Genomic DNA, 22,434 nt, shown 5'->3' with positions numbered 1-22,434 from the left:
TTTGAAATCTGAACTTTTTGATCTCATTGACCAATGTATCTCTTTATTATCTATGCACATAAACTGGAATGGTTCTAAGACTAATAATTTAAAACTTATTAGGGCTATCAGTCAGAGGAATCATATATCCCCTTATATTTTTGTTATGTGCATTGAAATGTTAGCTCATTTAATCCAAGAGAAAATTCTTAGTAAAGATTGGTCTCCTTTTGTTTTTAGTAGTTCTGGCCCTAGTATTTCTCACCTGTTTTTCGCTGACAACATAATTCTGGTGGCCAAAGCTGATATCTAACATTCTCAATAATGCAAAATCTTCCCTTTTCTGTTCTAAAAATATTGATCCCCAATTAGTTAAGGAGATTAATGATAACTTGGGTGTTAAGCTTTTTAACTAGTTTGGTATGTATCTTCAAATTTTTCTTTGATCACCACAGTGTTGTTAAAATTCCGTTATGGCGGCGCCATGGCAAAATAATGTGGCGATTTGGACGGAACCCGTTACAGTTATGGCATGGCATGACAGAACTGCATGACGGCACCATGACAACTGTTATATGCATGGCAATAATGGCGATCATAACAAAAAGGGCAAAATATGGCATTTTTTAGTTGAAAAATGAGTTTTTCTACAATTTTGTACCAGCAACTTGATCCGACTTGGTCTAGATAACCCAACCCTAAAGTTTAAGTTTTTCCTTCTCTTCTCCCTGCAATCTCACTCTTTTTCTCTGTGATCTCTTTCTCTCTACTCTGTGTCGAGATCTCACTCTTTCTCTCTATGATCTTTCTTTACTTTCTTTGAGATCACTCTCTGCTAAAATCTCTTTGTCTTGGGCTCCTTCAATTTCTGTTTTGGTGTAGTTCTGTCTCCATTTCTGGCAACTGCACCATCTCTAGCGACTCCAACCTCTATTTCTAGCAATTGTACCTTTATCTCCGGCGACTCCATTTTTTTTAGTAGCTATTTTTTTCTCTTTTCCTCTCAATTTTTCCTTTATTTCCCTCATTTAAGTTTTACCCTTTCCATCTTTCAATTTCTTCCTCTCCCACATCTGTATTTTTTATCTGTTTTTCCTAAAAAAAAATTCTCTTTATTTCAGCTATTCTTAATATTGCTCAACATGAATCCTCATTAAATTGTTTAAGAGCTTCTAATCGTTCTAACCTGGGATAAAAATATGCTTATTTGGTGAAAGATGGAGATACAAACAATATTGTATGTAACTTTTGTGAAAAAAGTTATGAGTGCTGGAATCAAAAGAGTGAAACAACGTTTAATTAGAAAGAAGGGTAATGTGAAAGCTTGTCCCAAGTGTCTATAAGAAGTTAGAAAAGAGATTGAGACATATCAAAATAAAAAAAAAAGAGTAAAAATAATTTTGAGATGCCAAATGTGAAAAGTTTTGAAGGTATAAGCTATGATGAAAGTGAGGATGAAGAGGATACCCAAACCTGTAGTGTTGCCATTAGAAATCAGAAAAAGGCCAATGGACTTTTTTTATAGAAAGCCAAAAAGTGTCATTGAGAAAAGAAAAAAGGAAAAATTGAGACAAACAAATAGAAGAGAATGATGTGACAAAGAAGCCAAGGCAAAGGTTCATAAATACATAGCTCGATTTTGGTATCAAGTTGCTATTTCTTTTAAACTTTTTAAACTGAAGAGCTTTCAAGAAATACTCATAGCTATTGGTGCCTTTGGTCCAAATTTACCAGCTCCAAGTTATCATGATATTTGATTTTCACTTCTTGGCCAACTGTCTTGTTGGGACTAAGTTTATGAGGTCCATTGATGAATCTAATTTTGTGAAGACCAATGAAAATCATTTGAGATGCTTGATGCTCTTGTGGAGGAGATTGGAGAAGATAAAGTTGTGCAAGTGTTAATGCATAATGGGAGCAATTATGTCTTGACTGGTAAGATGTTAGAAGTTAAAAGACAACATCTTTATTGGACTCTTTGCACAGCTTATTACATAGATTTTATACTTGAAGATATTGGAAAGCTTCCCTTGATAAAGAAGACAATTCAAAAGGAAATATTTGTTGTTGGTTTTATCTACAGTCATTCAAGTACCATGAGTTTGTTGAGAAATTTTACAAACAAGAGGAAATTGGTGAGACATGCAATTACTAGATTTGCAACTTCTTTTCTATCATTAGAAAAGCTTTATAAAAAAAATAAATATTAGAATGATGTTTACTTCTAAGGAGAGGTTTAAAAACAAGCTGTCAAGGAAAGTTAAAAGGAAGCAAGTTACAAAAATTCTATTAAATCTTGTAGTTTGAAATAATGTGGTATATACTTTGAAAATCATGATTCTTTTTGTTCGGGTGTTACGTTTGGTTGATGGGGAAAGAATACCAACCATGAGATATATGTATGAAGCAATGGAGAAAAGTAAAGAAGTTATTATGAAGTCATTCAAAAATAATAAAAACAAATACAAAAATGTGTTTGCAATTATTGATAATAGATGGACTTGTGAGCTTCAATGTCCATTACATGCAGTTGGTCACATTTTAAACCTAGAGTTCTATTATGATAACCCTGAAATAGAATTTGATTTGGAAGTTACAAATGAGTTGTATGATTGTATCAAGAGGTTGGTGCCAAGTCAGGATGTGTAACAAAGCATACTGCTTGAATTACCAATTTATAAGAGTGGTGGTAGTCTCTTTGGGTCCGACTTTGGAAAATCACAAAGAAAAAATATTATTCCTGGTAATTCATCAAAATCTTCACCATGTTAATTTTAAGGTTATAATTCATCTTTAGAGTTATAATTTATCTTTCGTTTTATAGCTCAATGGTGGAGAATGTATGGACATTTAGCTCTACATTTGCAGTAACTAGTTATCAAAATTTTGAGCTTGACATGTAGTGCATCTGGCTGTAAACGCAACTGGAGTGTTTTTGAGCAAGTAATTTCTCATCTCTTAAGCCTACTAATAACTTCTAGAAATTAAAAAGAAACTAATTAATATTCTTTTAATCAAACTCATATTTTAGATTCATTCAAAGAAGAGGAATAGGCTTGATCATAAAAAATTACATGACTTGATTTATGTGAAATATAACCAACAACTCAAAGAATATTACAAACTTAAAAATGTAATTAATCCAATTACACTTAATGACATTGATAGTGTAATGAGTGGTTGGTTGTAGAAATGGATGATGATGCTCATGATGAGGATGCTAGAAATGAGTTAATTTTTTATGGTGATGACACTTTAAATTGGGCAACTGTTTATGAAGCTTCTAGAATTGGAGGGCCTACAACATATACTAGGCGTCATTCTAAGAAAAGAAAGAGTCCATCAAGTGGTATTACTATCAAAGTTGCAAAAGTTTCCAAGATCAAGACATGTTCAACAACAAAAGGAAAAGAGACAATGGTTCTTGAAGATGATGATGAAGAATTAGAAGATGAAGAGATGTCAGAAGAAACAAAAGATGAATTAGAAATTAATCTTCCACAATCCAAGGGAGAAGAGGAGGAGAGATATGCCTTGTTGAATGAGAAAGAGGATGATTATATTGGAGTTGAAGAAGATGACTAAATTGATAATATTTATTTTTATTGTTAACTTGACATTTGATAATTGCATATTTTGTATTGAATTATACTTTGGATTGTATATTATGCTACATATATTTTAAGTTAATTATTTTCTATCATTTTCTATGACCTATAGTATTTTTGTATATATTTTATTATATCCACCATAAACATGTCATAACCTGCCATAGCAGCCGCAATAACTTTATAGCAATTTTTTTGGTTTCCGCTATGAGCTGCCATCCGCCATTGATAACATTGGATCATCATAATCTTGCAAAACATGATTTCAATTTCTTATTAGATAGAATTAGAAAAAAATTGTCTATTTAGAAAATGAATTTGCTATCTCTTGCTAGTAGAGTCACTTTAGCCCAAACTAGACTTATGAGCATACCATCTTATATTATGCAATCTGCCTTGATTCCTCAGCCTATTTGCAATGAGGTTAATAGTATCTGTCGAAGATTCATTTTAGGCTCTTTCGGAAGTAAGAAGTGCCACTTTATTTGTTAGGGATAATTTCTCTAAGGGTCTGGGATGGATCATTAGGATGATCTCTTTACAAAATTTTGGGATGATAATTGGATTCCCAATCTCCAACCTTTATCTCGTCTTGCTTTACAGCCTATTCCTGATATAAATTTGAATGACCCTGTTTTTTATTATGCTTCTCAGGGTAATTGGAATTGAGATAGGATCAAGGCAATTCTCCTTGAGTCTATTTGTGATAGTATTGCCCATATTGATCTCCCTTGTGTGTTTAGGGGGTCTGAATTATTTTACTGGAATGGTACTAACAATGGAATATTTTCTATCAAATCTGCGTATAATTCCCTCTCAGCTTCTAGTCATACTGCTCTAATTGATAATAAAGTTTTTAAACTCATTTGGAATTGGCAAGGTTCCCACAGAATTATCCTTTTTCTTTGGAAAGTTGTCCATGATAGGCTTTTAACTAACTCAGAGAGATTCAATAGGAGTATATTCCCATCGGGTATTTGCTTTAGTTGCAATATTACTCCTAAATCAATTACTCATGTTCTTAGAGATTGTTGGTATGCTGAAGAGGTTTAAAATTACTTTATTTTGTCTTATAATTAGGCTTGTTTTTTTAGTCTAGGGCTTTCTCATTGGGTTGAGATGAACCTATCTAAATATGCTTTTAATAACTTTCCCTATTGAAGTCTTTTATTTGATGTTGTTATATGACATTTATGGAATAACATAAATTGTGGCATTTTCTAGAATTTTGCAATATTATCTGATGTTTTAATAAATAAAATCTTGTGTGGTTTTGAGATTTTTTATGGCTTGCAGTAGGAATAATTCTAGTACTGGTGCAATTTCCAAGAATTCCTAGATCCTAATTAAGTGGTCTCCCCCTTGCTAGTCAATTGAAGCCGAATGTGGATGGCTTTGTCTCAAATTTTGGTCTTACTGTTAGTTGCAGATGTTTAATTAGATATGCCAAAGAGAATTTTATGGCTGAGTTTCAGAGTAGCTTGGAGCCTTGCTCTCATTTAGAGGCTGAGATTTGGAGCATTTTTTTTTGGGGGAGGGGAGGGGAATAAAGCTAGCCTTGTTGAAGGGCATTGACATAATATGGATAGAAAATGACTCTAAAGAAGCCATTTCTCTAATTTTGGATATCCAAAAGTGTAATCATCTCCTAATCCCTTCGATAAATAGTATTAGATCTCTTATAAAAAGATATCAAGTTATTAGAGAGACTAAGCAAAGTGTTGATAGGCTTGCCAAAGTTGGATTAGAGGATTATTTGTCTTTTTCTTACTTTGATAGGGCTTCCTTTTTTATGTGGTCCTTCTTTAGTTTGGATGCTTGAGTTTCTTATTCTCTAGAGGAGCCAACTAGTTTTTCTTTATTGTGGTATTTAGGTTTTTAACCCCCTTTATTAAAAAAAAATTCTTTTATTATACCATCTTTTAACTTTTTATATTATAAATTATTTTACTTCAATATCAATACATTGGTTATTAATAAAAAATAATTAATATTTATATATGATAAATTAGTTACTGCTTAAAATTATATAATTTAAAATTTACGAATTAAAATTAGAGAGACAACATAAAATATTTTAATGATCTTTTATTTTATTTCTATTTTTTTGAATTTAAGATATTATTTTTAAGAGTCTTATCTCTTAATTTTGTAATTATTAATTTTTATTAATTATTAATATTTAAGTAAATTTTTTACACTGTACAGTTAAAATATAATTTTAAAATTAATTGATTTTATTAAGTCTTTATATTTTAATAATACTATTCATAGTATAAAATTAAATTAAAATATATTTTAAAAATATTATTAAAAAATATCCTTATACATATATAATTATTTAAAAAATGTATATTTATATTCTTTGATTTTTTTAATATATATATATATATATACACACACGTGGTGACTGCATTAATATTTGAGTGTAAATACATTAATAATGCTCCGGTTAAGCACGCTGTCTTTCTTATATCTTTTTATTATTTTTTAAGTCATGTCTTCATTTGAAAAATATAAACATTAATTGTTAAAGTTAATTTTGAATATAAATAAAAATAATAAACAAATTCTAGGAAAATGATTGAATATGTCAATTACAAAAATTTATAATGTTCTTTACCTAAAATACTCCTTTTAATTAAAAAGAGTTAAATTGCAGTGGTGAATTGTATATTTTTCAACTTCTCTGTGTTATCATTTCTTTTATCTAAAATAACTTTAAAATAATATAGTTTTAACACAATAATTTATAAAAAAAATTTATTTAGATCACAAATATCAGAGAAAATCATAGTTAAGGGGAGTAAGACTATTATGAGTGTCCAATAATTTATACTTTGATGTAATAAATATTTCAAAATAAGCTAAAATTTATACCCTAATAGAACAATGATAGGGCATTTTGGTCTATTTGGGACTTAAAAAAGTTAGCTGCAGTGGTTTTTGGAATGGAATGAAAATCTGATACATGTGGGAAAATTACGTATTACAACCGCTACCTATTCCTTCTGAGGGGTGGTTTGATATCTCAATGGATTTTATTTGGGGGTTATCGTAAGCACACAACATTCATCAATCTTTGTATGGACAACACTAAAATCATATGAATCGAGGGTTCAGACAGAGATTTGGTGTTGAAAAGACAAAAATCTAATCTCAAAAAGGCTCAAAATAGGATGAAACAACAAGCTAACAAAATGAGAAGTTATCACCCCAGTTTTATGGACCTTACAAAGTGATGGAGAATTCATGAGAGCTATTTTCTACACTGCAAAATGTTTTTCCAAATTTTCATCTTGAGGACAACGTTAGAGTTCTGGGGAGAGTATTAATAGCAATAATGTAAATAGACCCATAATAAAAAGGGTTTATACTAAGGCGGATTAGGGAAAATGGGCTTGTTAATAGTGGCCCAAATGATTTATTTATAGTGCAGCTATAAGATGTATAGAGGGTAGGAGAGAATTATTGGAATATTAGATTGCAAGAAACAGTCTTGCTTGGCAGAACTTCAATCTTTCTAGAATTATAATAAATTTTTACTTCAATTCTTGGTACTAGTCTATCAATATATATGTCCTTCAATACATATATATAATTTTTTTTAAAAAATGGTGGTATAGCAAACAAAGATTACTTCAATGCTCACAATTATTCTTTATCCTTATACACAACGAAACCAAAATTATGAAGCTGAACTAATGACAACATAAAGAAGCCATTCCTTCTAAGGAAATCTTAGTTGCCTTGTCACATTGCTGTTATTGACTACTTGAAAGTTACTCTGGTCTTTGTGGATGATGGGGAGTGATGGAGATGCAGATTTGTGTTGCTAGAGCTTGTTGGGCTAACATGTTTCAACACTCTCATTGGTTCTTCATTGGGAAGATTCCTTTCTTGTTGATCATTTGCAGATGATGCATCAAGAAGCATGTCAACTTTCACACATTCCTCTCTCTCCATCCTAATTTCTTTCATCATTGCTACAACATCTTTCATGGTTGGCCTGTCATCTGGGCTTGAGTTCACACACAGCAAAGCCACACCTAAGGTTTGCAACATTTCATCAATTTCTGGTTCTGGCCTAGCTCGCAAGCTTTCATCAAGCACATCAACTCTCCCTCTTTTGTGTCTTACCCAGTCTACAATGTGGAGTCCGTCAGGTATTGTTGGATCAATTGGTTGCTTCCCTGTTAGTACTTCTAATACAACAATTCCATAGCTATAGACATCACTCTTCTCTGTTATTTTCATCATGTATCCATACTCTTCAAATCCCAGCATGCAGAAAAAGTAGTATTGAATGCATGTTAGTATGCTTTCAGTTCTTATAAATATGATTAAATTTGGTTTTAGTCATCCAAAATATTTTTTGGTTGATTTTGTTTCACGTAAATTTTAGAATGTTTGAAAATGACCCATATTATCACTTATTTATGACGTGACATGCATCTAATTATATTATATTAATGATACGAGTGATAAAAGTAAAACAAAGTAAATACTGAAATTTGAAGTATTGGACTAGTAGTACTAACCAGGAGCTATGTAACCATATGAACCAGCAAGTGTACTAGAAGATCGAGCAAAATCTCCATCATCAACAAGCTTTGCAAGCCCAAAATCAGCTATATATGGTTCAAATTCAGGGCCTATGAGGATGTTGTTGGCTTTAATGTCCCTATGAACAATAGGAGGAGCACAGTCATGGTGCAAATAAGCCAAACCTTGAGCTGATCCTAGTATAATCCGGAATCTGATGTCCCATTCCAAGCAGTTTCCACTTCTTTCATGAAGTAGACTTCCAAGACTCCCATTTGGCATGTAATCATACATAAGCAATCTTGTGTTTCTGTTCCAACAGCAACCTAAGAACCTCACAATGTTCTTGTGGCGAATTGAACCAAGAGTTTTTACTTCAGCTGAAAAGGAATCACGAACCCCTCCATTAACTTCTAACTTGTCATTTTGGCTATCATATCTTGCAGCCATTGTTGTTGGCCATAGCCTTTTCACAGCAATGACATCCCCATTTTCCATTTGGGCGCGATAAACAATCCCTGAACACCCTTTTCCTATTACATTGGATTCCACCAAACACTTTAGAACTTGCTCCACAGTGAAATTTAACTTTTGAAATGGAGTGAATTGCCAAGGCATTGAATCCCCTCCCATCTCAGAATCATTGTCAGCTTGAATCATTTTCCTTGCTCGAAAGACGGTAACAACTCCAAAGATTGTCATTGCAACAGTAAAGGCACTGAGCAATCCAATGGCGACTTTGATTATCTCAGACCTCTTAGAATTAGTGCCATTCAGCATTTTTGTCATTGCAGCATTGCTAACAAAACATGAATCATGACCATTAGGACACAAACCTTGGTTTCCAGCCAAATCTGTTACTGATAGTTGGTGGAACAACTTGCTGTCTGGTAGATAGCCAGTGAATTTGTTGTAGGAAATGTTTAGAGAAACAAGATTTTCAAGCCCTGAAAATGCCATCAAGTCACCTTCAAGATTATTGTGTGAAAGATCTAGAACTGATAGCTTGGTCAGAGAAGAAATCTCTGGTGGGATTACTCCAGATAATGCATTGTGACTCAGATTTAAAGCAATATCAAGTGCTTCAATTTGGAGTAGTTCTGGTGGGATGCTCCCTGAGAACTTGTTGCTGCTAAGGTCTAGCAGTTGAAGACCTGAACATTGGCCAAGTGAGGAGGGAATTGGTCCTGAGAAAGAGTTTTTGCTTAGGATGACTCTAAGAAGTGAAGTGAGTTGACCTATACTCATTGGAATCTCACCAGAAAAGTTATTCAGAGAAACATCCAACACCTCTAGCCTTGTGAGGGAAGACAAATAACTAGGCAAAGCACCAGAAAGGGAGTTATTGCTAAGATTAAGCATTTGCAGTTCTTTACAGTTTCCAATTTCAAGTGGCACTGACCCAGTGAGATGGTTTTCAGACAGATCAAGGAAACTGAGATTGTTTAGGAAGCCGATTTCTCTTGGTATCTCCCCACTGATTCTGTTGTCGACAAGCCGGAGCCGAATGAGAGAAGTGCAGTTACCAATCTGAGGAGGGATGGGACCAGAAATATCATTAGAGATTAGCAAAAGCTTTGTTAAATTTTGAAGCTTGAACAGGCCTGGAGGTAAGCTATCAGTAAGTGCATTATATGACAAATCCAAAGCCTCAAGGCTTCTACAACCTCCCAATTCTGATGGAATGCCACCTTCAAGTTTGTTCTGCCAAGCAAAAAAGACTGTCAGCTTTGCCAACCTTCCAAGGTCAGGTGGAATTGAACCTGATAGTTGATTTGTATCCAACTGCAACTGTACAAGATTTGTGAGATTTGAAAGAGCTGGTGGTATTGAACCAGAAATGTTATTGTTACTCAGCATAAGCTCTTCAAGATTTAAGAGTTGTCCCAAACTTTGAGGTATTGTACCAGATAAAGAATTCAAGGACACATCAAGAATCTTCAAGCTTCTACAGTTGCCAATTTCCTCAGGTATGCTCCCAACAAAATTGTTTTGCCAAAGCAGCATCTTTTCCAGCTTCTCAAGTTTACCTATCTGTCTTGGCAGTGAACCAGAAAGATCATTCTCGTAGAGAAACAAGTTCACAAGCTCTGAACAGTTGCCTATTTCAGGAGGAATGTCACCAGAAAGCATAGTACTATAAACAGACATAGTCTGAAGCATGCTTAGCTTACCCAGTGAAGCAGGTAATGAACCTGAAATTTTAGTGTCAGCAAGACCCAACACTGTCAAATTCCTACATTCTCCAAGCTCATCGGGAATCTTCCCCTCAATGCCTTTGTTTCCTCCTGCTCTTATAACCTCAAGATTAGACAGTTTTCCCAGCTCAACAGGAAGATACCCACTAAGGTTGTTGTCAAAGATATCAAGGGTCTTGAGGTTGAAACAATCACCAAGCTCACTCGGAATTGGCCCAGTGAGCTGGTTAGAGTTCAAGCTCAAGCTTTGGAGCTTTTTGAGCTTCCCAATACTTGAAGGAATATCACCCACAAGACTGTTTGAGCTAAGATCAAGGACTATAAGCTCAGGGCAGTTCCCAATGTCAAGTGAGATAGCCCCAGTGAGGTTAGCCCCAGAAATGACCAACTTTTGAAGGAAGGGAAGGGAAGATATTTTGGAAGGAAAGGGAAGTGCCAACTCAACATTTTGAATATTTATCTCAGTGACATGGCTTGCTGAAGAGCATTTGATGAAAGACCATTTGCAAGGAGTAGAGTCCAAAGGGTTCAAGTTAGAAAAAGCAGAAGGAACTTTGGAGGAGCCATGCATCCATGAAACCAATGCACTAACTTCATCATTTGCAGCAAAGGAAAGAGGGACAAGAAGTGTAAACAAGAGAACATAGAGAAGGTGGTGGTGATGGTGATGGTTTGTGATGAAATATTGCCTCGACATTTGGTGGTGGTTGTTGTTGTTGTGGTTGCTCAAGGCTTGCCTCGGCATTGACATTGCCAATTCCCTCAAAAACTCAACCACAAGCATATCATATCATGTATTGGTTTTGCATTGGGTATCTCTCTATTTTATCTTTCTTGAACTTGCTATAGTGTGACACCATAGTAGCTACTAGACTTACTATTATACTTGCTTTGTAGTAAAGCAAGAAAAGGAGACAAGATATTTTTTATATGATTTTGGGGTGAACAAGCACCACCCCCTTTGCCTCGGGGTTCTGTTCTTTTGCCATATTTTTTCTGCCGCATTGAATTATGCATGCCTTGTTTGACACTAAACTAGCTCATACCCCATGTGTGTTGCATTGTTTTCCTCAACTTAGTCACTAATATGGCCTGCACCATTTATATATTAGTGTTGATAAACGAGCTCCTTTAATTTGAAAGGGTGATTGCACTACTATCTGGCATTTTGCTACTTGTTTTCAAAGTTTCATTCAAAGCAGATTCCCTGCCATTTTGAAGATTATTATTACAATTCCTTTGTAAGCATATGGGTCAACATAAAATATTGTCAAAAAAAGCTTATATAGTAGTTAGAATAATAGTAATTTTTTGTTCCATATTAGGATATTTTTCCTTTCTCATCCAAGTTATTTGGTCTCTTAATATTCTATATCAAGCTTCTTCTCCCCCCAAATGCTTTATGCTTGTGACGCAACTTGTATCGGATTGTTACCCTGTTCTTTCTGGATTTTGTTCCCCGCAGGAATTACAAGTTCATATATTATGTTCAATAATATAATAATTATGATAATGTGATTAGTAAAGTGAGTGTTTTAATTCATGTTTGAGTAGTCACGAATCTATATTTATTTTAACGCTATTAAGTGTAAATTTTGCGTTTAATTCATGTTACATATTTTTTTTGTCGTGTTTGAAAACAATGACCAAGTAAACAAAGTTAGCTAAGATTATATTTACATAAAATTTTATCTCAATAAATATCTTCAAATAATGGATACCAGAAAAATATCTTCAATTTGTTGTAAAAATTTATTATTGTAAAAAAAAGGGTACACAAAAATTAAATGAAATCTGAATCTTGAAGATGAATGATAACTGTTGAATCTTTTTAATTGCATAACAATTATTTCACCATTTTTATACTTTTTTATTTAAAAGAAATAGAGAAATACGTTGAAATGTGTGTCGTTTGTTCATTCATAATTTACAATTTTTTCACCATAAGTAAATTTAAAAATAAAATAAAAATCTCATAAAAATGTAGAAACTGAAAACATATTTAAACTTTATTTTTTATAAAGAAAATGAATTGCTAATTCATTTTTATTTCTTTATTAGATGATGTTTCTCTTTAAAATGCAATTAAGGAACACTCCATATGTAGTCAAAGATCTGCAAGAACCATGGGGCCATTTCTTTTCTTGAACACACAACAATCTATCATACATACGAACCTGTTGATTATTGCCAGTGGCACTTGTAATGGAATCCACTTTTGTTGGTGACATATTTAAGGTAGATTTTGATAAGTATTCCCCTCACCTTCTGCCCTTTTAACTTAATCATCAAATTTAGGATTCTGAAACAAGCAGCAATGGCCAAAATTATTAAGAAGCTGTAGGCAATGCTTGTGAACACAGTCTACAAGATGAGAATCAACCTTTTTTATTTTTTTTTCTAAAACCAATTCTAATTATTATAGGCAATGGTAACCATATGACTATACCTTTTATTCTTTTAACCAAAAGGGGATTTCATTTGAAGGCAAAATGTTAAAAAAGGGTCAGAGATTTAGTGGCTATGTTAGTGACCCATTTTGTCCCTACATGCCAAGAGAAAATGACTATGATGGAAGGACATTTACTAGTACGATCCTTTCAATTATTATCTTCTTCTACTTTCGTTTCAGAAGCAGTTGCCTAACATCTACTGTTCATTCTACCCTTCCAATTAACACCTGATGCTGACCTGACTCAAATTATCAATTTCTCGTTTATTAGCGTACGGTAGTTATGTGTCGGCCCTATGATGTTCTATGGTGCAATGGTACTTTAAAGTCATGGTAAATTGTATTTTACTTTATGGTTTATGTTTTTTTTTAATTTACTCTTCTTCTTTTTTTGCCAATAAATTTTATCATAGGGATAGAGTGATAAAAAAAAACTAATATTATAGGAATTAACTACGTGACATGGAAAAATATATGAAAAAATATAGAGGATAAATTTAAAGGGTGTGACACTATAAAAGGATGAAGTGTAACTTATCCTGGTAGAGCACATAAAATGAACTATTTAGTCTAATTTTAATTAACTTGATTTGGTTTTAATTTTTATGATGAGTGATTTTTTTAATTCATGTTAAGAAATAGAATAAAACCTAATTTAAACTCACATATTGTATTTAAAGAGATTGGATCACACCAAACTTATTTAACGGAAAGCTTAAATGAGTCAGACAACTAATTAGGTTCAAAAATTTAAAGCTTATACTCTTCTTTTTAGCTAGCATAATTAGAGTTCAAACCACTCCATTTTATTGTCTTTACCTTGTGAACAGACTAGCGATAACGTATAACAAAAAAGAAAAATATTATAATAATGTAAAGTGTGAATATTATGTGAGGAAAAAAAAAATGTGAACCTATTTGAATTGTTGTACAAGTACAATGAAAATTTAATGTCTATTGATTGGTTTTAGTGGTAACACATGCTATTTTTCTAAAAAGCATTTTTATTATATTACTGTTGTCACGACTCAATTGGATCTGTGACTAACGTATAAGGTAAATTTTATCTCTAAATACTATTTAATTTAAAAAGTCTATTAAAAAATTAACACAATACATGAAATTATAATTTTTTTTAAATAAGTAATATGATAAATTTATCAAAATTTTAGTAGGATTTTCTATGTAATTCTATTATTTTAAAATTAAGCTTGTTAAAATCAGTTTATAATTTAAACAGTCTAAAATATCTATAAGATTACCCATATAATATCTAATTTTGTAAAAATTACATAAAGTTTAAAATAAACCAAAGTCTAAAGGCAAAAAAATAAAAATAAAAATAAAGTCATTGAACAATGAAACTTATCAATGGATATTCTACTAAAATGAGATGATGTTTCTAGTAGTCTCTAACTCGTGTTAGCTAATGATATGAAAATAATAAATAATTAAGGAGGTGAATCACATAAATTCAATCAGAGTGTAATAATTGTAATGAAAAGAAAAGGACACAAATAATTTGTTATTATAGAACTTTTTTATTATAACACATCATTTTAAAACAAATTATTATAGCTATGCTTTCAAAAGTTTAGTCAAAATCAAAAGTTCATAAATTTATCCATTAGATAAAATATATATCATTTTAATAATTACTATAATAAAATATGCATATAATAAAAAAATTAAATAATAATGTTTTAAAATATTATAAAGGCAAATGTACGTATAATAATGTAAGAATCACTCATGAGAGAATTAAAATTTAAGACAATTCTACCTCATTGATAATCCTCTCATTTTAAGAGTGACTTCTCTTTAAGGAGTAGTTTAATTTAAGAAGTAGTCCTTTCCTTTCGTATATCATGTCATAATTCATTTTAATAGAAAAATTATACTTTGTTGTTGCTTTCTTCGTATACTAAAGGCTCCATCTATGATGTAGTTCACTCCTCCTAGAATATAACTAGGTGCACTTAGACATTTATTTTTATTAATGATTACAAGTTCTAACATAACTTCTCCCAAAAAAAAATATTTATATTGTAGAAAATTATTCTCATACATCAATCAAATTTATTCTCAATAATAAAAATCTTAATGTAAAGAGGTTTCATAATTAAATATTATTAAATAAATAATTACTTTTTTCACTTTACAAATAAAAGTAATGTAATTGAACAAAATATGTATTTCAAAGAACTTTCATATGATTAAAAAATAAATTTAAAACTTGTTTTCTTAAAAAATCAAATTTTTTAAGGTCATAACACATGGTAAATAATTAGAATGATTATTAAAAAAAAATGTCATTATAATCATTATTCATTCACAACAAAAGAATCACTAAATCATTTTCTAGAATTATTCGGTAACTACAAGACAACTAGTAACCAACAAATCTAGACATCATGAACAATCAACAAAGTTTTGAAAAATTATTTGAATTTAAAATTTTAAAATATACCTTTCTTACAAATAAAACATGTTAAGAATGAAATTTTCTTATATTTGAGATTTGTGAGCATCTCTTAAAAATTTAAATAGAATTTTTTTTTTCTACAATGAGTAATACCTCTTTCTTTTTAGAGCATTATTTTTAACTCTAAAAATTCATCCAAACTATTTATGTCAAAGAAAAAACAATAAATGAGTTACAAGAATGTATGAAATCTCAAAAGGATAAATAAAAGCAAGAAAAAAGATACGCACATGAAAGAATAGAAGGAAGAAAGGAAACTAGATTTGGAATGAGTATGAGATAGGGTAGTTTATCGAATTTTAGAAGTTAGTGAAAAAGATTGTGAGTGAGGGTTGCGTGAAGTGAGCAAGTGAAGTGAGCAAATGAATTTGTAGGTACTTTAGGTACTGGAGAAAGTGATGCAAGAAAAAGAAATAACGAGTTTGGACTCCTTTTCAATTCAATCCTTTTTCTTTTCTTTTTTAAGTGAAATAGCATGTTTCAACTATTCTTTAAGTAAACTTTGTTTCAACAATTCTTTATTCAAGTCAATTTCAAGAAAAAAATTAATAATTATATTACTTAAGATTATGGTAACATTATGTAATGTAATGTGGTTTTAAGGCATCAAAGCCTCAAGCCCAATGAAAACTTATAGAAAGATTAGCAATTGTGGCCAACAAAGCTTGGTTGATTGTAGTAATAGGATTTGGATAATGTTGATTGAATTTAAGGTGCCTCTACCACTTTGCATTACTCATCTTATGTCTTTCAGTGTGTTCTATTTTCAGTAGCAAAACTAAAGAGATATATTTAAACCTTTTATCTTACTCACATATAAGCAAATCATAATCTTTATTTAAACTATAAAACATTGCAATTACATGATTTTCAATTAATATTAGATCTTCCACGATAGTAGCAAGAGAATCCACATTTTCTTAAACTTTTGCTAGAAATTTCTTAGTACGTTTATGAATTTCTTTTACTTTTCTCCTGTTTCTCCTATAAAATGTATGTACTATATTATGAATTTTGCTATTGCATCTTTCATGGTAAACTAACAAATAGTTTTTAAATGAAGAAGGAAGGGATCTTAAAAAATTTAAAGCAAAATACACACTAACTCTAATTTTTTAAAAGGTTAATAATAGCTAGAGTTGTTAATATTAGTTATAGCTCACATCCCACCCCACATAAGTTATAACTCACTACACAACCCCATTTTTTAAAGCCTTGTATGTAATGAATTTATTTTAACATTGAATTCTAATGTATAAAAAAAATGGGTCAAGGAACTCCATTTTTTTAAGCCCTATATTTAATTAGCTTAGTTTAACCTTAAACTCTAATGTATAAAAAAAGATGGGCTAAGAAATCCTATTTTTTAAAATTCTATATGTAATAGACTTACTTTAACCTTAAGCTCTAATATGTAAAAAAGGATGGGCTAGGATTAGAGGTGAGTTAGCCCACCTTTCTTAGAGAGTAATTAATAAATAAAATTAACATTTTTATCTTTATAAAATAGTGCGCTTTGAAATAAATCTTTAAAAAAATTGTTAAGATTTAGTCACTTACATTTTTAAAATATTAGAATTTAATTCTCTTTTTTCTTCTCTCTCTCATTCCCCTTCTTTCTCTCTCTTCATTTCTCTCTTCTTTACTTAACATTTTTCCATAAAGTATAAAAACTTTGTTCATCTATCTTTTTCTATAGTATCCATCTAAAAGTTTTTTTAATAAAAAATATGTGTATTTATTTATTATTTTTATTCAATTATTTTATTTAAATTTAATTAAAATTATATTTAAAAATAAAAATTTTGATCAATTTTATCGAATTAAGTTATTTCACTTTAAAATAAATTTTATCAAAATTTTGATGAGTCAAATTTTAAATTTAATCCTATAAATTTTTTGGTCTGGACTTTTTGGCCTCGTGAATTTTTTTGGCTTTGACTCACGTGGATTAAAGCTCAATTTTTAACTAATTTATTTAACACCTCTAATAATAAGTTTTGCATTAAAATTTACTTTTGTTAGAGTCAGCCAATTATTTGCATGGACTGCAACAAATTATCCGCTGACACTAAAATATTTTTTAGCGTTTCTCAACTTTAACTTCAATTGCTCGATTCTGGCACAAGTCTGAAGAGCAAAAAAAACTCCTTAAGCCTCTACCATACTTGCTGTGAGGTGCTGCAACCAACTATTCGTGTGTGTAATGAACGAGGCATTGAAGCTAAGACATTATAGTAGTTGATTTAGTTCTGAATTTGATTAGGTAAAGCTAATACTTCCTGACTCTTGTTCATCTTTAGATTTGAACATAGGTGGAAAATGTTCTCACCAATCAGTCATTTGAGGAATTTCTATTCCTTGATGGTTGCTGAAGCTTCTGGCAGAAAAAGTGCTTTCTTTCTCATTAAATTTGAATGAATTAGGTTTGAGAACAAAAATTATTAAAGATAAGAACAAGCGTGAGAGACAAACTAAAACGAGTGATCGGGTAAACATCTACAAATATAAAAATGCTGATTCAATCACAAAGATTGCAATGCAGTAACATGCACATATGATGCTTGAGTGCTCTGCAAGCTGAGTTAAAATGGGTAGCAATTGAAATAGAAAATAAAAACTAGCATCCAGTTAACAGAGTTATTCAACTCTTAATTCAATGGACAACTAATGGTTAAGGATAAGCTTTTCGTTGAGAATTGTAAAATATAATTTTTTTTCATATATATCTTTGCACTTGTGTTTAATGATGATTATACATGCCCTTTTTCTCTTTAACAAGTATTAGAATCATATATATTTGGTTTATGAGGAAAATTGATTTTGACAATATTTATTTTAAGTTTTTATATATAGTTGAGATACATACCTAAGTTAACTCAAACCATATTTTTTTTTTATCAATTTTATTAACATTAACATTTAGTATTAAGTTTAAACAACTAATAATTTAAAGATTTTTTAATATATATATATATATATATATGTATATATAATATACTTATTATGATTAGTGACTTAATTCAAACATAAATATTAAAACTATTTTTTTAATTTTTATTAATAAAATATGTTTTTCATTAAAAAAAATAGAAGATTTAATTTTTAAACTCTATAACAAACAAGCCTCCCATACATACATGTTATGCAATTGCAAAGTGCCCATACAATAGTGTATAGCTAGAAAAAAAAATTTAGAAACAAATAATTAAGCACTCTCTTGCTAAGAGCTTAAAGGTCAAAATTTAGATATAATATTTAAGTGTTGTTCTTTAAAATTGGATTTTTATTTTGATAATATGCATAATAGAGGTTAACATTAAAAGTTAGCGTGCCAACATTCAGCATACTAATTTAATAAAACTTCAATTCTAATTCAATAACAAAAACTTTTCGAGCCTAAAATCCTTTAAGACCATAAATAATTTCATAATTCTCAAATAGAACTACACGTATGCCAAATAATAGAAGTGAGTGTTTATATTTTTTGTGTACATATGAAATTGATTATCATGCATGCTCCTTTATTATTTTAAAGATAACAGAATAAAATGAAAGTAAAACAATCTTAAAATTTTATTTTAATAAAAATTTATTTATAATTTTATGAAAGTTAGTTTATAAAATTATCATCTAATTTATATTATCTTTTTTCTGTCCATGTATAAACTATAAATTTTCAAAATGGGGCAGAATTTTATTTTTATTTTATTTCACCTGCTGTCATGAACAGCTGCTGGATACAACAAATGCTTGGGCTACAAAGCTAGTTGGGCCCAGGAAGCTGGAGCCCAACTTTGTGAGGCTGAGAACAAAGGGGCTACTGTGATGCTAATGCTTTTCTGCCTTCAGTTTGCACTTTGCTTTGTAGTACCAAAATCTCATTTCCTGTTCAATTCACACTGCACTTCTTCCACTATGTCTACCTGAAAGAAACCAACCACAACCTTCTTATTGGAAATAATCTAAGCTTTTTGCACAGTTAATATATTTGAAAAAAAAAGGAAAAAAAAATGTCTGCTTCACTTGTTGTTCACAACTTTTGTTCTCTTGCATCTTGCTTTCCAAATTGCACCCAAAACCGAACCGTGGCTCTTACACATCATCAATTTCATTCACCCAATTCCCTTTTGAAGTTAAAGAAGCAATCTTTCCTCTCAGACACTCACTTAAAGAGCTCCAGAACCCGGAAATCTCCCTCCACTTTTGTAGTTTTTGCAGTACAATCGAATTTTTTTAAAGGTTAGCCCAAATTTTTTGTATTAAATTACTTTAAATTTCATTATTTTTCATTTTTCGTATTTAGGTTGATGAGATTTCAGTTTTTTATGTTTAGAAAAGTTGAAGGGATGGTATATTCGTGTTTGGCGAGGGGTATCATGTAATGCATTGTAATTGTTTGCTCGTGTCAAGCTCTAGCTTTGATGTCAGAAAGTTTTTTGCAGAGGTTTGATGTGATTGTGTTAAGGTTCGATTTTTATTTTTTTTAAATAGTAATAATCTTAGTTAATTGTTCATTCAAAACGACAGGTTAACGGGTCTTCTTTGCCCAATATGTAGTTAAATTGGGTGACACTCTCTTGAATTTTCTCAATTGATTGTCCCATACTGCATGATCTTCAGGTTATTTTCTTTCACAGCAGCTATTTTAACAATAAACTAGACCTTTTACCCGATTACTTGATTTCCATGAGAGTTTATATTTCACAGAAAACCATTAAAGTTGGTAGAAGTGGTACCTTTGTTTTGTTTCGTGGTGTCTTGCATTAAATTACATTTAGGATGTTATGCACTTTTTACTTTATTTTATGCATATGCACAACAATGACAAAGTATGCAAGGATTACTGGATCTAGAATTAATCAAACTTCAAACTGTTAACTCTCAAGAAAAAGTTGATTTTTGGATACCTATGGCTAGTCAACTTATACTGGCATTGATGTTTGTTTGTATAATGGATGCATTTGTGCCATGCCTTGTGTGTGGCATGTCAAATTCCTGACGGAGGTGTAAATCTAGATTCAAAATTTATTCCTCAGATTTTCATGTCACTACCTGGATGACGTGATCCTTTCCTGATGGTGGCTGTATTTGATTAATCTTGGTACATGATGCATGCCATTAGTAATATCATGAGGGGTAATTAGCCTTAAGTATATGCATTCTTGATGGGCCTTCCTTTATTGAATTGAAAACACTATTTGATTAAGAATTGTTGCATGTTGAAAGTATCTTGTTATTTGTGTCGATACTCTGCCCTTCAGAAATGGGACCATTTAATTGTTGCCTAGCTGTTCTGTATCAACCCTGGCCATTTTATTTTGTCCAGTTTCTTTTGCAAGCTTTTTTGCTTCTCCAGAGTTTAAATGCCTAACTACTTCTCCTTCAACTATTACTTGATTATGAGATAGTTCTGCAAAATGCATGGAAAGCTGGTAGGGATGGAATTGAGGCAGGAACTAATCTGGTTCCTGTAAGTCAGAATTTCCCTTTTATACTTTAAATTTCCATTATTTATTTATTAATTGTAGATATTATCTTCAAATTTGTTACAAATCATAGAATATCTTCTTCCTTGTTTTTCATCTTTCTCTTTTCTTTTCTTTCCTGATACTAGAATTCTGTACCAAGACCAATAGCAAGGATTTCAGTAACTATTGTGGCTTTGAGCGTTACGCTTTTTGTACTCAAGGCTTTCCTCTCTACTGCTTTCTTTATATTGGTAAGTTATTCATTTTATTTTTTTTCATCACTATTATTTGAAAGCTTTGCATTACAAATTCTTCATAAGAAATGTGTTGTCATGCTCATGCATTATTATGAAGGCACATTTTCTTTACTACTGCTGCTGCGATATTTAGAGAGAGAGAAAGTTGATAACTTGATACAAAAATTGACAATTATAGGTTGCAATGTCAATTCCTTGATTCAATTGTGTCAAAATAAAGCTTGTCTAGTTTAATCATTTAGATCAAGGCTATATCATACACATCCACTAAGATGTGTATGTACATGTGGCTATGTTCCTGTTATCAAACTGCTAAGGTAGCTGTATCTAGTTATTGGAAACAATAGGGTTTCAATTGGAACCAGTTTGACTCTTGAAGTCACTCATGCAGTTTTGCACAGCTATATATGTTTCCTGTTAAAGTGAGCCATACTTGTATAGCTATATTCTGAGCCCTCCATAATATCTTTCATGAAGCAATGATTGCAATATAATCATATATTTTACCTGCTACCTATGTTCATTTTTGTTACTATTTGAGGAAAAAGATTAGATTTCTTACATTTTCCTCTTCCATGATTCCTTGTCTTGTCTTCCATTAAAAAATGTGATAATCAGTACACAACATAATTCAACATTTTGGTCAGTAACATAGTTCTCTTCTGTTGCGTCCAAGTCTATACATTGTCTTTTAAGATTAGCAGTTTTGACAATCATGTACTTGTCATACCAAGTTATTTCAAGGGAACTTGTACAAAGAAAAGTGGAAGTTCATTCCCCTTAAATGGGTTGAATTTTTTGTCTTTTAAAGAGCTTAATGCATGTTCACCAAAATAAAAAAGCTGAATGTATCCCAAATCCCAAATATGAAGATGGTTCTAAGCTTTTAACTTCCGTGCTATCTGCTATGGCTAATACAAGTAAATTGGTTTTTGATAGGCCACTATAGGACTTGTTTACTTCGCATACCTAGCATTCAATAAGGATCAAGGACCTAGCGGGAATGGAGGAACTACCTCAACTCCTATGGAGGATCCTGTGGAAGAAGCTAAAAAGATAATGGAAAAATACAAGTAGCAGCATCAAAGTAAGTTGTTCTGAACCACTCAATTTGTGTATTGTACATTTGTTCAATGTAAAGCTGTGATCCTGTGAGTAATAGTTAATTGAGATAGGAAATTTGATGCAATAGAATTGCCATCATTTATGTGAATGTATTGTCCTTTCCTAGATCATATTATAGCCTTCAAAGCGACCTCATTGCAAACGACATTTTCCAGTGCATAGATGTTAGTTAAAAGCATGTTTGGATTAGCCTCAGAATGAGGGAGAATTTGTTTTTCTTTCAACAATTTATCCGAGAAAGATTTTAGTCATAAACTATTTTGAACATAAAATAAGATCATGGAAACATACCTAAGGACACCTGGATAAATTAC

General features: G+C 31.2%; 2 protein-coding genes across 2 annotated transcripts; one reads left to right on the top strand and one right to left on the bottom strand.

Annotated features, from left to right (window-relative positions):
- Positions 1-7,358: 7,358 nt before the first annotated feature.
- On the bottom strand, positions 7,359-11,027 carry LOC113862390 (LRR receptor-like serine/threonine-protein kinase RCH1). The gene is made up of 2 exons (XM_027495479.1): positions 8,129-11,027; positions 7,359-7,858 (listed from the first exon to the last, which is right to left on the bottom strand). Exons 1-2 carry the CDS (start codon positions 11,025-11,027, stop codon positions 7,359-7,361), a joined length of 3,399 nt encoding a protein of 1,132 aa, XP_027351280.1.
- Positions 11,028-19,126: 8,099 nt separating this feature from the next.
- LOC113862835 lies at positions 19,127-22,188 on the top strand. The gene is made up of 4 exons (XM_027496072.1): positions 19,127-19,509; positions 20,679-20,740; positions 20,885-20,989; positions 21,935-22,188. The coding sequence occupies exons 1-4, from the start codon at positions 19,281-19,283 to the stop codon at positions 22,070-22,072; spliced, it is 534 nt and encodes a 177-aa protein (XP_027351873.1). The 5' UTR covers positions 19,127-19,280; the 3' UTR covers positions 22,073-22,188.
- Positions 22,189-22,434: the final 246 nt, after the last annotated feature.

This window comes from Abrus precatorius, unplaced genomic scaffold (assembly GCF_003935025.1).
Source record: "Abrus precatorius isolate BTA unplaced genomic scaffold, Abrus_2018 Scaffold3, whole genome shotgun sequence".
Lineage (NCBI taxonomy): Eukaryota > Viridiplantae > Streptophyta > Magnoliopsida > Fabales > Fabaceae > Abrus > Abrus precatorius.
This window is presented reverse-complemented; position numbering and strand designations above follow the sequence as displayed.